The sequence below is a fragment of the Trachypithecus francoisi genome, unplaced genomic scaffold (genome assembly GCF_009764315.1).
Source record: "Trachypithecus francoisi isolate TF-2019V2 unplaced genomic scaffold, Tfra_2.0 Lachesis_group6, whole genome shotgun sequence".
NCBI lineage: Eukaryota > Metazoa > Chordata > Mammalia > Primates > Cercopithecidae > Trachypithecus > Trachypithecus francoisi.
The window spans coordinates 18888201-18904871 of record NW_022681471.1 but is presented as its reverse complement, the minus strand read 5'-3'; the positions used below and the strand labels follow the sequence as shown (position 1 = coordinate 18904871).

Sequence of the window (16671 nt, the reverse complement as noted above, 5' to 3'; positions counted from 1 at the left end):
ACGGCATTACCATATGACCTAGCAATTCCACTCCCAAAAGAACTAAAAACAGGTTGTCAGACAAGTACCTGTCTGTGTGCATGTTCATAGCAATTCTATTCATGGCAGCCAAAAGGTGGACACAGTCCAAACATCCATCAATGGATGAATGGATAAACAGACAAAAATGTGGTATATCCATACAGTAGAATATTTTCAGCCTTTAAGAGGAGATTCTGACACATGCTACCCACATGGATGCTATGTGACAGAAGCCAGACACCAAAGGTCCCATGTGTATAATTCCACTGAGATGAAATGTCCAGAAGAGGCAAACCCATAGAGACAGAAGAAAGCAGATTGGTGGTTGCCAGGGCCTGGGGGGTGGGGGAGAGGGAGGGGACGCTTAATGGGGACGGGATTTTCCTTTAAAATTATGGCAAAGTTTCAAAACTAGATACTGGTGGTAGTTGCACAACATTGTGAATGTACTTACTATCACTTAATTGTACACTTTAAAATGGTTAAAATAGTAAACTTGGGTTCTACGTATTTGACCACAATAAAAGTTTTAACAATCTTTTGTTTACTTGCTCTACAGACAAGGCAAGACAAATGAGGATGCTAAGGCCACCCCTTAGCCTCCTCATTTCCTAGCTAGGCACTATCTAGTGGAATTCTTTCACCTCTTAGTCCTACCTGGACAAAAAGCAGGTCCATTGGCTTTCACGACAAACCCAACTGTATCATCTCTGGGTACATGGCTCAGCCAATATGCCACACCCTGTACAACTGGCAAGCTGACTTCGTTGTGTATGATTGCCACCAGCCCTCAGGTGACACCTGGGCAACCAGACAGGAGACAGTCCAAAGGGCACAGGTGAGGTGAGGGTGCCCCCCGAAAAGCAAATCCCAGGAGGAAGTTGGCAGCCAACTTAAAGAAGCAGAGCTGGTTTCCCCCAATGGGAAGCACCACCATGACCCAATATCCTTTTGGGATCATCCTATCAACAAGAACACCTATGAGCATTGTGAGCTACTGAAATGATTCATTTCTTTAGCAACCTTCTAGGTGATGCAGGGTTTCCCCAGTAGGAAAAGACAGCCAGAGAGAAGCTTTCAGAGTCATGGCTGAGCAACCAGAGTGGGACACCTCTAGTCATGCACATTAGATCTTCTGTGCACTCCCTGTAAAACAACCGCAGTCCCTCTGTCGGCTCAGGTGCTCCTCTGTGTCCCATGTCACTTGAGGGTTGGAAGTAGTTTCTTCCAGAAACATTTGTCAGTTAAGTGGGTGTCTCTTCTGTGCTAGCCCTGTGTAAGGTGTCATGGGAGATTATGGAGTGAGAGCATAAGTTCTAAAAAGACAGCGACCATGCCTGTCCTGTTCACCATTGTCTCTGCCATACCTAAGCCCAGTGCCTGGCACATAGTAAGAGCTTAATAAATATATGGAGAGGAAAGGAGGGAGGAATTCCTACAAGGCGAGACTAGAAAGTGCTTGCTTAACCAACATGCCAAAACATATGCATTCAAATGACTGCTGTCCCCCTCCCCCACAAGAGGTCACACAAGGATTCCATCAGAGCAGCCCTAGCTCACCACATTCCTGCGGCTCCTCTCTGGGAACTTCCTTCAAAGCCTCCGGCACATTCCTCTAATTCTCTTCACTGACTACCAGTCTTTGTCATTTGCAGGTGAATTTGCCTTTTTGAGACAGCCAAAAGTTAACTGGCATGAGCAAAGATGCTAAAGCTCAAACAGGCCCATGAGTGGCACACAGGAGGAGCTCCAAGATTTGGTCAGTGGTGCGGCTTCCATTCCCATTTCCTCATGGACGTTCACATACAGTCCAGATGAAGAGGGACCTTCCTTTCCCTTGATTCCCCCCACCCCAGCCACGCTTCCAGCCCTTTTCTCTTATCCCTCCCATGAAAAAGTACCCTAAGTCCAGTAATTCCACTCCTAGGTATATGCTCAAAAGAACTGAAAATGGATACTCAAACAAGTATTTGTACATGCATGCTCACAGCAGCACCATTCAAAGCAGCCAAAAGGGGAACACAGCCCAAATGTCCATCAATGGTGTATATATCCACGTAAGAGAATATTAGTCAGCCATAAAAAGGAATGAAGAATTGAAACCTGCTAACACACGGCTAGACCTTGAAAACAGTATTCTACCTGAAAGAAGCCAGACACAAAAGGCCCCATACTGTATGATTCCATTGATATGAAATGTCTAGAACAGGGAAATCCATAGAGACAGAAGGATTAGTGGCTGGGCGGGGGCAGGAGGAAGGGGGAATGGGGAGCAGCTGCTTAATGGGTGTCGGGTTTTATTTTGGGGCGATGAAAATGTTTGGGAGGCTGGGTGCGGTGGCTCACGCCTGTAATCCCAGCACTTTGGGAGGCTGAAGCAGGCAGATCACGAGGTCAGGAGATCAAGACCATCCTGGCTAACACGGTGAAACCCCATCTCTACTAAAAATACAAAAAATTAGCCGGGCGTGGTGGTGGGCACCTGTAGTCCCAGCTACTCGGGAGGCTGAGGCAGGAGAATGGTGTGGCGTGAACCCGGGAGGTGGAGGCTGCAGTGAGCCGAGATCGCGCCACTGCACTCCAGCCTGGGCAACAGAGCGAGGCTCCATCTCAAAAAAAAAAAAATTAGCTGGGCATGGTGGTGCACGTCTATAATCCCAGCTACTCAGGAGGCTGAGGCACGAGAATCGCTTAAATCTAGGAGGCGGAGGTGGAGGTGTCAGTGAGCCAAGATCGCGCCACTGCACCACTCCAGCCTGGGTAACAGAGTGAGACTCTGTCTCAAAAAGAAAACAAAAAAAGAAAATGTTTTGGAACTAGATAGAGGTGGTTGCACAAGGTAGTGAATATACTAAATGTCACTGAATTGTTTGCTTTATTTTTTTGAGACAGGGTCTTGCTCTGTCACCTAGGCTGGAGTGCAGTGGCATGAATACGACTGACTGAACCTCGACCTCCTGGGCTCAAGTGATCCTCTTGCCTCAGCCTCCCAAGTATTGGGGACCACAGGTATGTGCCAATATGCCCAGCTAATTTTTGTTGTTGTTGTTGTTGTAAAGATGAGGAATCACTTTGTTGCCCATGATGGTCTCGAACTCCTGGGCTCAAGTGATTTACCTGCCTCGGCCTCCCAAAGTGCTGGGATTATAGGTGTGAGCCAGTGTGACCAGACTAATTATTTCCTTTTAAATTGTTAATTTCATGTTGCATGAATTTCATCTCGATAAATTCTTTTTTAAAAAAGCACCTGTAGGAGCTGGGTGCAATGGCTCACACTTGTAATCCTAGTGCTTTGGGAGGCCAGGGCAGGCAGATCCCCTGAGCCCAGGAGTTCAAAACCAGCCTGGGTAACATGGTGAAACCCGCCTCTACAAAAAATGCAAAAATTATTTTGGTGTGGTAATGTGTGCCTGTAATCCCAGCTATTCGGGAGGCTGAGGCAGGAGGATTGCTTGAACCTGGGAGGTCGAGGCTTCAGTGAGCCCAGATTGTGCCACTGCACTCCAGCCTGGGTAACAAAATGAGACCCTGTCTATAAATAATAAGTAAATAAATAAATTAAATAAATAAAAATCATCCTAAGGCCTCATGGTAAGAATAGGGCCTCTCACCTCAATTTAAGAGGCTACCCCAGCACTTTGTCTATTTCTCAGGGTCTGATCATACCCCTCCCCATCTCCTCTAACTACCTCACCAGCTGAGGGACATGAAAGGTTAGAAAAACAAAAAACAAGTAGTCTTCAACATAGGGTCATATGGCAGAGAAAAACAATAACCTGTGATTCAGTGACCTCGAGCGGTAAACTGCTAACTCTTTCATAGGTGGAAGGCAGAGTGTCCTGATACTTCCTCTGATGTCCCGAACCAAACCGAATCAACTCCGGGTAAGCCCTACATTCTTTCCGACAGATGAGGAAAAACAAGTCTATTTTCCTTCAGCCAGCTTGGATATTGCTCTTTTCTTCAAAGGGACAAAGGTAAATCAGTCACATACCTCCCTGTAATTTGGCCAGAGGGGGAGGCCTTCCAGAGGCCTCTCAGGGAGTTTGGATGGTGTGGCACTCCAAGCCCAAGCATGAGATAGAAAGGGTTCACTGTCTGGCCTCCTGTACTCAGGACAGCACCTGAAATCTAATAGGTGCTCACTAAATGGACAGATGAATGAATGAATAAAGGAGTGCCACTCCATCCTTCATGATCTCAGGAGAAATGGGCCTCACTTTAAGCCAATCCAATATAAGAAAATCTACATTTACAACCCAGATGAATTATCTACCTTCTGCTTTACAAAAGGACTCACTTCAGGATACCGGAACATAGTGATATTTCTTTGTACTTAGAAAAGGATTTACTGCCTGGCGCGGTGGCTCATGACTGTAATCCCAGCACTTTGGGAGGCCAAGGTGGGTGGATCACCTGAGGTCAGGAGTTCGAGACCAGCCTGACCAACACTGTGAAACCCCACCTCTACTGAAAAAACAAGATTAGCCATGCATGGTGGTGGGCGTCTGTAATCCCAGCTACTTGGGAGACTGAGGCAGGAGAATCGCTTGAACCCAGGAGGTGGAGGTTGCAGTGAGCCAAGATCGCGCCATTGCACTCCAGCTTGGGCAACAAGATCGAGACTCCATCTCAAAAAGAAAAAAAAAGAAAAGAAAAAATGAAAAGATTTGATTCCCCCGACAACTTTTCCAGAACAGGGGCCTTTGCACACAGCCAGGGAAGTGCTATATGAGGCATAACCCTGACGCTAATGCTCACCTTTTCCTCCCACCAAAAATGGAGCCCTGTGCACCCTAAAGGGATTCTTCTTCATTTTCTGCCCAGTTGGACTCCACTAGGGAGGATGAAGACAATTAATCGACAGAGGGTCTAGTCAAGCAAATGCTTGGGGACAAAAAGCCAAAAGCATTTTAAATACCTCGGCCAGACAGCAAAGTAAAAAAAATTAAAATCAGGCAGGGCATGGTGGCTCACGCCTGTAATCCCAGCACTTTGGGAGGCTGAGGCGGGTATATCACGAGGGTCAAGAGATCAAGACTATCCTGGCCAACATGGTGAAACCCCATCTCTACTAAAAATACAACAAATTAGCTGGGCATGATGGTGGGCGCCTGTAATCCCAGCTAGTTAGGAGGCTGAGGCAGGAGAATCACTTGAACCTAGGAGGCGGAGGTTGCAGTGAGCCAAGATTGTGCCATTGCACTCCAGCCTGGCGACAGAGCAAGACTCCATCTCAAAAATAAATAAATACGTACATACATACATCAGAAGTCCATGTAAATGTATCTAGGTGTAGGGGCTGAGGAGGTAGAACAGTGGAGGAAAAAGTTTCCCCAGCCTCCAGTCTCCATGCTCGGGTGCTCCCTGCAGCCACTCTACCAGCCTACCCAGCGGTTCCTGGAGATTTGGCAGGGAGGCACACAGGCATGAAAAATGAGAGCCAAACACTCAGTTTAAGGCGTCCAAACAGCCCCTGAGGTTGGCTGCACAACATTAGGAATGTACTAAATGGGCCGGGAGCTGTAGCTCACGCCTGTAATCCCAGCACTTTGGGAGGTCAAGGCGGATGAATCACTTGAGGTCAGGAGTTGGAGACCAGCCTGGCCAATACAGTGAAACCTACCTCTACTAAAAATATAAAATTAGCCAGGCATGGTGGCGTACACCTATAGTCGTAGCTACTCAGGAGGTTGAGGCAGGAGAATCACTTGAACCTGGGAGGCAGAGGTTGTAGTGAGCTGAGATCATACCACTGCACTCCAGCCTGGGTAACAGTGAGATTTGTCTCAGAAAAAAAAAAAAAAAAAAAAAAGTACTAAATCCCACTGAATTGTTCACTTTTTTTTTTTTAATTAATTAAGTTATTTTTTGAGACGGAGTCTCGCTCTGTCACCCAGGCTGGAGTGCAGTGGTGTGATCTCGGCTCACTGCAAACTCTACCTCCTGGGTTCAAGCAATTCTCCTGCCTCAGCCTCCCAAGTAGCTGGGATTACAGGCGTGCACTACCACGGTCCAGCTAACTTTTGTATTTTTAGTAGAGACGGGGTTTCACCATGTTGGTCAGGCTGGTCTCCAATTCCTGACCTCAAGTGATCCACCCGCCTTGGCCTCCCAAAGTGCTGGGATTACAGGCATGAGCCACCACACCCGGCCTGAATTGTTCACTTTAAAATGATTATGCTAGGTAAATTTTATCTCAATTTTTAAAAAAGTCCCTGAGTGTTGTCCTCTCACACAACCTACAAACAGCCTTTGGGCCTAAGTGCCCCTGCTTCTTGAGAGCCTGCTGACTCCTGCCAGTGCCTGCCTCCCTGGGGTGGTAGGCCAAGGTCCCAGGCTGCCTTTGCATGGAAAAGAGCTGGTGCACTTTATAGCAACCCATTGGCTCCTGATTCCCATTATTAAGCCAGTTCCATGCCCATAAATTGAGCAAAAAGTCTAAATGAAGACTGCGCGTGGTGGCTCACACTTGTAATCTCAGCACTTTGGGAGGCCAAGGCGGGAGGGAGGATGGCTTGAGCCCAGGAGTTCCAGACCAGCCTGGGCAACATAGCAACACCCCGTATCTCGACAAAAAGATAAAATACAAAATTAGCTGGGACCGGTGGCACACACCTGTTGGTCCTAGCCACTTGGGAGGCTGAGGCAGGAGGATTGCTTGAGCCCAGGAGTTTGAAACTGCACTGAGCTATGATCGTACCACTGCACTCCAGCCTGGGTGATACAGCGAGACCCTGTCTCTAGTAATTTTTAACAGATCTAAATAAAGGTGCTCAGCCAGGACAAGTTAGGAAGTGCTGGAGTCTCTAGCCTTGGCAACACAGCAAGACTCTGTCTCAAATATATATAGACACATGTACATACATACACACACACACCACACATATCTGAAATACTAGAGTTAAGGAAAGTCTTCTCTGGGGCTGGGCGCGGTGGCTCACGCCTATAATCCCAGTACTTTGGGAGGCCGAGGTGGGCAGATACGAGGTCAGGATATCGAGATCATCCTGGCTAACATGGTGAAACCCCGTCTCTATTAAAAATACAAAAAAATTAGCCAGGCGTGGTGGCGGGCGCCTGTAGTCCCAGGTACTTGGGAGGCTGAGGTAGCAGAGTGGCGTGAACCCAGAAGGCGGAGGTTGCAGTGAGCTGAGATTGCGTCATTGCACTCCAGCCTGGGCAACACAGGGAGACTCCATCTCAAAAAAAAAAACAAAAAAAAGTCTTCTCTGAATTCTGCAACATAGACTGGCATTCAAGTTAGTTTCAGGAGGTGTCAAAAAGCTGGCTAGCAGAAGTTCAAGACCAGCCTGGCCAACATGGCAAAACCCTGTCTCTACTAAAAATTCAAAAATTAGCCGGGCGTGGTGGCGAATGCCTGTAATCCCAGCTACTCAGGAAGCTAAGGAACGAGAATCGCTTAACCCAGGAGGTGGAGGTTGCAGTGAGCCAAGATCACGCCACTGCATTCCAGCCTGGGAGACAGAGCAAGACTCCATCTCCAAAAACAAAACAAAACCAAAAGATAGCTAGTAATTGGGATGAGGAGACAGAAAGATAAGAGAAACGTGTTTATTTCTCTCTCTCTCTTTTTTTTTTTTTTTTTTGAGACACTGTCTCACTCTGTTGCCCAGGCTGGAGTGCAGTCACCATACCTGGCTAATTTTTTAATTTTTTTTTTGTAGAGACAAGGTCTCCGTATGTTGCCCAGGCTGGTCTCAAACTCCTGGCCTGAAGCAATTCTCCCACCTCAGCCTCCCAAAGTGCTGGAACCACAGGCATAAGCCACTGCACCTGGCCTATTCTCATTTTTTAACTGCTTAAAATGGTCTCCACATTCCAACTCCTTTGGGGTTTTGGAGAAGGGATTGGGGAAGCAAAGAGTTCATCTGCTTACTAAGGTGTTCAGAGTGTTATTTAGATCTAGGAGCCCCGAGAGCCTCAGGACAGCAGTTTCAAGCCTCAGGAGGCCTTGGGACTAGACCAGTTTCTCAAAGACAGAGCTGCGTGTGGTGCCTTTGTCATATCAAGATGCTCTGGATGCTTGCTGGTCTCAGATTTTCCTGGGAATCTAGTGGAGTGCAGATAGCGCGTGTATGTGTCTAAGAGAGAGTGCATGTGTGCACAGTATGTGGGAGGGAGCCACCAATGGTGGCTTGCCCCGAGCCCTGCACCCCTAGGGATGGTTCAGCTAAGGGGAGCAACAGTCACCACTGGCCCAGGACAAATGACTGAATGAACATTCCAAGGCTGCTCTGCCTCTCAAGGACAGGGGCTTGGGAACCCAGAGCTGGAGGGAGGGAAAACAGAAAAGGCAGCCCTCCTGTCCCCGGCCTGGGAGAGGCTAGTCAGGCTGTACAGGCCTGAGGCCTGTGCTCCAAGGTTCAGTCAGCTCAACTGAGACCTGGGTGGAGGCTGGCTGAGCAGGAGTCAATATCTCCCGCAACAGCCTCCCATTAGTCCCCCTCACCCCCTATCTAGTCCTCGCCTTCCATAAGAGCCTTTAGTTAGGTCCTCTTTGTTTCTTCCTCCATCATCAACTACTTAACCTTTGTTGGATAAACAAATGAGCCCCTGGTTGGGAGCCTGGAACCATATATCTGGGGGTGTAGTGGTTCGGGACTAACTAGCGCCAAAGCTTGGGTGAGAAGAGGGAGCAGCCTTGGGCCAATCCTTAGTCCTGTTGGCTCCTGGCCAGAGAGGGGTTCTAACCATAATACAAACACTGCAGCCTCCAAGGAGGTTCAGAGATAAACTCTCAGCTGCTCTGCAGCTCAGGCAGTCTGAAGAAGTCACTGCTAGAGCAAGGGCCAAACTGTGATGTCAATAAGAGGCGGGGTTCCTTTATTCAGAGGTCAAGTCTGAGGAGATTCCTACTGAGCATGCCCAAGCTAGTCTCCCCTCCTTCCCTCCTCCCCCTGCCCAACTCAGTAGAGCTATCTAACTGCAGACAAACAGCTGCTATCCACTAATGAGAAAATAAATGCATGTTGGCTTGTGGTCCTTGCCATGGGCCTCAACACCAGACACTTTCCAGAAGGGGCAGGTGAGGGAGGAAAAGAAAGGAATGGAAGAAAGGGGGACCCTGGGATGCAGAGGGAACACCACAGTTCTCACAGGCAAGGGCTGTAAAGAATGAAGCTTCGGGAAGTGTCCCAGGGGTTCTACTTTGATCACAAGCAAGAAATTGCAAACACATAAGCAAAATGCTAAGTATCACTTCGTTGCAACTGACATCCCATTCAAAGCACAGGTCAATACATTCTGTCCCCCAGCTAGGTCTGCTAGTGGGGCTGCTGCCCCCACACAGAGGCCCACCCTAGATCCCTATCTACGAAATAGTTCCCTGTGGGCTCCCAGGGCCCTGAAGAGGACGCACACACTTGCAGTAAGGGGATAAGAGGAAGTAGCCTTTGGACTTTTTCCAGCAAACTGAGATTCTTGAGATCTTTGAAGGAAAGCAGGTGAAGAGTGCAGATGGCCCTCATGGGAGCTGTTCAAGGTGGAAGGAGATGAAGAGGATGTCCTCACAAGTTCAGGAATCAGAGGCTGGCCTCGAGGACAACAGTGTCAAGTCTGGACCACACTTACCACTGAGAAAGCGCTTCATGGTGTCGCTGCTGGCCAGCTTCATGGCTGTCTGACCCGAGTAGGTAGCCAGTGTGGGATCGGCCCCATAGGACAGCAGGAGCCAGATGGTCTCCAGGTTGTCGTTGACCACCGCGTCATGAACTGGCCTGTGGAGGTGATACAGGATGAGGATAACAGGGCCCAAGTGGGAACTGGGGTGTCTAGACTTAAGGCTACCGCACCAGGGGAAAAAACTGAGCTGATCCCGGGTAACCTTGGTGTAATATGGTTTAAGACTTAGGACAGGGGAACCGCCTTGCCACTCTCCACTACCATCTCCCCAACTCCTCCTCTCTCTGCACCCCCTTTTCCTCCCTGCCATTACTCTCTCTCTGACGTTCCCCCGACATCTTGGGACAGTTCCCATGGCACAGTGGAGCTCTATTGGTAGTTGTGGAGTTCACTAGAGAATGGGTCCTTGACCTACAATAGAGTTCAGGAAGCTGCAGGGAGCCGGGCGCGGTGGCTCACGCCTGTCATCCCAGCACTTTGGGAGGCCGAAGCGGGTAGATCACTTGAGGTCAAGAGTTTGAGACCAGCCTGGCCAAAATGGTGAAACCCCATTTCTACTAAAAATACAAAAATTAGCCGGGTGTCATGGTGGGCACCCATAGTCCCAGCTACTTGGAAGGCTGAGGCAGGAGAATCCCTTGAACCGGGAGGCAGAGGTTACAGTGAGCCAAGAGTGTGCCACTGCATACCAGCCGGGGCAACAGAGCGAGACTCCATCTCAAAAAAAAAAAAAAAAAAAAAAAGGGTGGGGGGCAGCTGTAGAGGAATACGAACTGAAGGCCCTGGGTGACTCCCTGAGAGCAGAGATGAGCAGAATGGTTCCACACGCCAGGCAGAACCCAAGTGGAGCCCCCTCCTGCATCTGCAGCTCCTGTCTCTAAGTTGCCCAGGAAGTAGGCTCTCTGGTAGAACAGAGGAGAATGGGTACAATTTCTCCAAGACACAGCAGGTATATTTTTCTTATAGTGTCTAGAGATCAAATTTTAAAAATCAAATCTGGATATTACCCTCAAGTCAACCTCCCAGTTCCTATTCTGTCTGAGACAGGTCCTCCACCAGGATGAGTTGAGGGAAGGCCGAGTGGTCTTCCTGGTGACAGCTGCACATGATGGGATGATCCCTAGACAACCGCAGCCTCCCCTTAGTAACTGATGTGGTCTGGCCATCTGGGAACTAATTCATTGGCTCCTGCCCTAAACTGGTTCCCTCTTGAGCCTACAGAAGTCTTTCCGGGCCGGGTGCGGTGGCTCAAGCCTGTAATCCCAGCACTTTGGGAGGCCGAGATGGGCGGATCACGAGGTCAGGAGATCGAGACCATCCTGGCTAACACGGTGAAACCTCGTCTCTACTAAAATAATACAAAAAAAAATAGCCGGGCGAGGTGGCGGGTGCCTGTAGTCCCAGCTACTCGGGAGGCTGAGGGGGGAGAATGGCGTGAACCCGGGAGGCGGAGCTTGCAGTGAGCTGAGATCCGGCCACTGCACTCCAGCCTGGGCGACAGAGCGAGACTCCCGTCTCAAAAAAAAAAAAAAAAAAAAAAGAAGTCTTTCCAAAACTCCTCCTGTCAAGGCCTCTCTGCAACTTGCAGTCTGGTGTGCTACGAAGGTTCAGGTTGAGGCAAGGGCTTTATTTTTTTTACTTTTTTTTTTTTTTTTTTTTTTTGAGACGGAGTCTCACTCTGTCACCTAGGCTGGAGTGCAATGTGTGGTCTTGGCTCACTGCAACCTCCGCCTCCTGGGTTCAAGGGATTCTCCTGCCTCAGCCTCCTGAGTAGCTGGGACTACAGGCGCGTGCCACCACACCCAACTAATTTTTGTATTTTTAGTAAAGATGGGATTTCACTATGTTGGCCAGGCTGGTCTCGAACTGCAGACCTCATGATCCGCCCGCCTTGGCCTCCCAAAGTGCTGGGATTACAGGCGTGAGCCACCATGCCCTGCCAGCAACAGGCAAGGTCTTTTGAGCGAGAGGCTGAGCTGGGAGTGAGGGCGGGACTCGGGGGAGATGTAGCCCTCTTGCCTCGTGCCGTCCTGCGCGCTGCAGTTCACGTTGGCCCCGTGCTCCAGCAGGATGTTCAGGATGTCAGTCCAACCCCGGGAACAAGCCTCATGCAGGGCTGTGTAGCCAGCATTGTCACGGTGATTCACGTCCTCACTGTCTTTCTGGAGGCAGTAGAGAACAACATCCTGTGGGGACAGGGACAACTCCATGAGCAAAGAGAGGGCTAATTCTTGAACTTATATAACCCTGAGACTCAAAGCTCCCCAAATATCTGAGGAGTCTCAGAGCCTGCTCTTTATAGCAGGGACACACTTCAAAATCTTTCATTAACAACATCAGTCCTGAGCCACCATTGCCAGCACCCCAGTTCTGGGCTGTTTCCTTGGCAGCAGAAAGACTTCTTTTTTTTTTTTTTCCGAGACACAGTCTCACTCTGTTGCCCAGGCTGGAGTGCAGTGGTACGATCTCTGCTCACTGCAGACTGCCTCCCGGGTTCGAGTGATTCTCTTGCCTCAGCCTCCCAAGTAGCTGGGACTACAGGCGCACACCACCATGCCTGGCTAATTTTTGTATTTTAATAGAGATGGGGTTTTACTATGTTGGCCAGCTGGTCTCGAGCTCCTGACCTCAGACGAAAGTGCTAGGATTACAGGCGTGAGCCACCGTGCCTGGCCTGGAAAGACTTTTTTTTATGGCCAAGGACACTCATCTGGGTGGTGGTATTTGAGGTGAGGTCCTCAGAGAGGCTGACCTACCCACCCAGAGCTCAAGCACTCAGATCTCGACTCCTTGAGCTTGGCAAGCCAGCCCCAGACCAGGGAAATGAGATGCGGTGGACAGCACAGTTTCTGGTGGCAATTCAAGAATAAGGAAGACAATTGTTTTAAGGACTATCCCTGGGTGTGGGTCTCGGCAGGACCAGTGTTCAAGCCAGGACAGTCAGTTCTAGCCCTCCCCTCAAATCAGGGTAATCCAATAGGCCAGGTGCAGTGGCTCATGCCTGTAATCCCAGCACTTTGGGAGGCCGAGGCGGGCAGATCACCTGAGGTCAGGAGTTTGAGACCAGCCTAGCTAACATGGCGAAACCCCCTCTCTACTAAAAATACAAAAATTAGCCCGGTGTGATGGCAGGTGCCTGTAATCCCAACTACTCAGAAGGCTGAGGCAGGAGAATCCCTTGAACCCAGGAGGCGGAGGTTGCAGTGAGCTGAGATCGCGCCACTGCACTCTAGCCTAGGCGACAGAGCAAGACTCCATCTCAGAAAAAAAAAAAAAAAAAAAAAAGGATAATCCAATACTACCATTCATCCACACTTTAATGACTGCCTTCCTTGGGTTGAGATGATGATAGGACTACAAGTGGGACCCCAGGGACTTGCAGCACCCTAGCTAGCATGGGCTGAAGCTGGGTGAATGAGGTGAGGAGGGGAGAGGCCGGCAGCATTAATGGCTGCCTGGCTTTCCAAACAATGGACCCCACAGCTACACCATTGTCAGTCCTCTCTGGGGCACTGGGGAGATGGGCCACTCCACCTTTCTGCCTGACAGCTCACAGGCTAGCTGGCTAGAGTGACTGTGTGTGCAGCCTGTGTCGGGGGTGCTGCTGCCTGTATACAGAAACTGTCAAGCTCCTTTACCTGGGAGAAAGCATAAGGCTTCCCACCCTCCTCACCAGTGCAGATGTTTGCCTTTTCCCCAAGGCCTAAGAGGGCTCCTTCCACCCTCCCTGACAGGCTGCCTTAGTGCTCCAGCCCTGTCCCATTGGCCCCTCCGATGGTTTCCTGTTTGCTGGTTTTGCCCAGGGTACAAGACAATTAAATTAACCTTGACGGCAGGGATTGGTCTTCATTTTTGTTTTAGGTCTCCCTTGGCAGCTATCCAGGCACCCACACTAGGTGCTTATGAAAGATGGGCTGCTTGCCAGTGAGACACTGTCACGTCAGCTCCCCAGGGCTGACCAGTCTGGCTGGGAGTGTGGCTGGTGTGAAACAAGTCAGGTATAGGGATGGAAAGCCTTAAAACCAAAGGCACACTCTGTAACTAACCCAGCAACTCCACTGCTAGGAGCAAACCCTGAGGAAATAATCCATATGGGAGGTAAAGATACACACTCAACAAAAAGTGGGGAACAATGGAAACGTCCAAGGTGTAACTGAATTATGGTGAATGAGTCAGTCTTCCACCTACCCTGGCACTTGGGAATCAAAAGACCTTGGTTTGAATTCAGACTCATATACGTAGTAGTTGAGTGATCTTGGACATATCATTGAACACTGCAAAGCCTTGATTTTCTCACCTATAAAATGGGGATAATAAATCTACTCTCTCGGCTTACTGTGAAGATTAATAATATAAAGTAATCAGGCTCTTAACATGACAAAAGAAGTGCTCAATAAATGCCAGCTTCTTTCTTGCCTTCTTTCTAATCTATAGGGAAGTAGTATAAGGTGGGGTTAGCTCAGCCTCACCCCTCAGACATGATCCTGGCCCCTCTGAGAGGCAGAAATGAGGGGAAGCTGGAGGAGGAGATGAAGACTGAGCAATAAATCACCCCTTGTTCCTTTCTGAGTGGGAAACCACCATACAGAGAAATTCAAGACAACGTGGATATCCAAAAATTGCGTTCTGGTCTAGGAATATACTGCATGATACTGTTTCAATTGCATTTATCCCAAATTGACATTCAAACAAGTTTGCATTCTCACACACTGAGATCCGAGTGATGAGGGGTAAGGGAGTCCCAGGGCAATCTGCGGTGTAGACGAAGGACAGCCTGGGTTCAAGCACCAGAAGAGCCCATGGAGAAAAGCTTCTTCATAGATGCTCAGACCAACAGCGCCCTGTGGTCGGTCAAGAATTCCCTTACCTTATAGCCAAGACGTGCCGCCCTCTGCAGGAGGGTCTCACCAGCATTTTTGTTCACTATGAGCCGACGTGCCTCTGGGGGGATCTGCCGGGCTGTAGGTGACTCCGAGGCCTCCTCTGAGCTGGCACTTCGGGACTTAGAGGGTGTACATGGTTCTGTGGGTTTCACTGGGGTGGGAGATTTGGGAGATCGTGTCTTCTGCTGGCTCCAACGACCTTTGCCCTGGAAAGCAGAGATGCAGTCCTAGGTCAGGTCAGGCCAGGCAGCTTATCCATCCACCAGGGTCATCACTGCCTTCAGCGGCCAAGGCCATCTCACCTTATCTGTGTCCATGCTGTACTTTGCTTACACTACCCCAAATGGCCGAGACTACTGTCAGGTTTGAGGCCAGAGGCTGGGCCAGGCGCTAACCATGTGAAGTCTCTCCAGGATCAACACAGGTTCCCGTGAGTTTCTAGCCAGTGGGGAGATATGAAGAGGCTCAAATGCTCAACCCCATAAACCAAGGAATGCCACGGGGATTGTAAATCAGAGATTGAGGGGATATCCCAGCTTCTCTCAAGACTCTGCATGCCTTCTTTACCTGCCTCAATCACCATTTATTGAGGCTTTTACAAGTCCTGTCTGTAAATAGGCAGAAGCAAACTCTGAGAGTAAAGAGAAATGAGACAGCTATCTTTTTTTTTTTGAGACCGAGTCTCACTTTGTCACTGAGGCTGGAGTGCAGTGGTATGATCTCTGTTCACTGCAACCTCTGCCTCCCAGGTTCAAGGGATTCTCCTCCCTCAGCCTCCTGAGTAGCTGGGATTACAGGCATGTGCCACCACGCCCAGCTAATTTTTGCATTTTTAGTAGAGACGGGGTTTCGCCATATTGGCCAGGCTGGTCTCGAACTCCTGACTGCAAGTGATCCGCCTGTCTTGGCCTCCCAAAGTGCTGGGATTACAGGCATGAGCCACCATGCCAGGCCAGCTATCTTTGACTAGTCACAGCTGCTAAAGCTTCACACTTATAGCAAAAACCTTCCTTCCACATCCAGCCCTCACAGAATGTTCCCATCTTCCATCACACTGTGTCCCCATATCATACTCAGACCCCCCTGGGGTGGCAGAAAGATCTAAGGCAGACCTGGGTTTGAACCGTGTCTCTGCCATCCCCTAGCTACAAGATCTGGGGCAAGGCCCTCCCTCTCTGAGCCCCATTTTCTTCCTTGCAGGGTCTTTGAGATAATGAACAGTGAACAGGGTAGGTGCTCACAAAACACTAGGAGAGGCTGGGAGTGGTGGCTCATGCCTGTAATCCCAGCAGTTTGGGAGGCTAAGGCAGGCAGATCAGTTGAGGACAGGAGTTCAAGACCAGCTTGGCCAACACAGGCTGAGTGAAACTCAGTCTCTACTAAAAATACAAAAAATGAGCTGGGCGTGGTGGTGCACGCCTGTAGTCCCAGCTACTCGGGAGGCTGAAGCATGAGAATCGCTTCAGCCCAGGAGGGAGAGGTTGCAATAAGCCAAGATTACAGCACTGCACTCCAGCCTGGGTGACGGAGTGAGACTCTGTTTCAAAAAAAAAAAAAAGAAAGAAAAGAAAAGAAAGAAAGAAAAAAATGCCAGGCATGGTGGCTCACACCTGTAATCCCAGCAATTTGGGAGGTTGAAGCGGGTGGATAACTGATGTCAGGAGTTCGAGTCTAGCCTGGCCAACATGGTGAAACCCCATCTCTACTAAAAGTACAAAAAATTAGTCGGGAGTGGTGGCAGGTACCTGTAATCCCAGCTATTCCGGAGACTAAGGCAGGAGAATTACTTGAACCTGGGAGGCGGAGGTTGCAGTGAGCCCAGATAGAGCCATTACATTCCAGCCTGGGCAACAAGAGTGAAACTCCATCTCAAAAAATAATAATAAATAAATAAATAAAAGAGATTCTCAACCTGGAGTTGATGCTATAATTGGATGAAGCTTTGGGGGCACTGGGAGAGGTGGCATACTTTGCATGTGGGAGAGACAGGAATCACTGGGGAAGGCCAGAGGGTAGACTGTGGGAGTCAGCCTCTAAGATGGCCCCAATGATCCCCTGATCTTCATGCTCTTATGTACCCTCCTCCTACAGGAAGTAGGGCTGACCCGTGTAACCAACAGGA

General features: G+C 49.4%; 1 protein-coding gene across 1 annotated transcript in view; it reads right to left on the bottom strand.

The window, feature by feature from the left end:
- Nucleotides 1-16671, bottom strand: part of BCORL1 (BCL6 corepressor like 1) — a 76524-nt gene that overhangs the window by 8889 nt on the left and 50964 nt on the right. Inside the window, 3 exon segments of the mRNA XM_033201434.1 lie at nucleotides 9616-9761; nucleotides 11686-11852; nucleotides 14534-14755. Of these exon segments, the coding sequence (XP_033057325.1) occupies nucleotides 9616-9761; nucleotides 11686-11852; nucleotides 14534-14755 (535 nt within the window).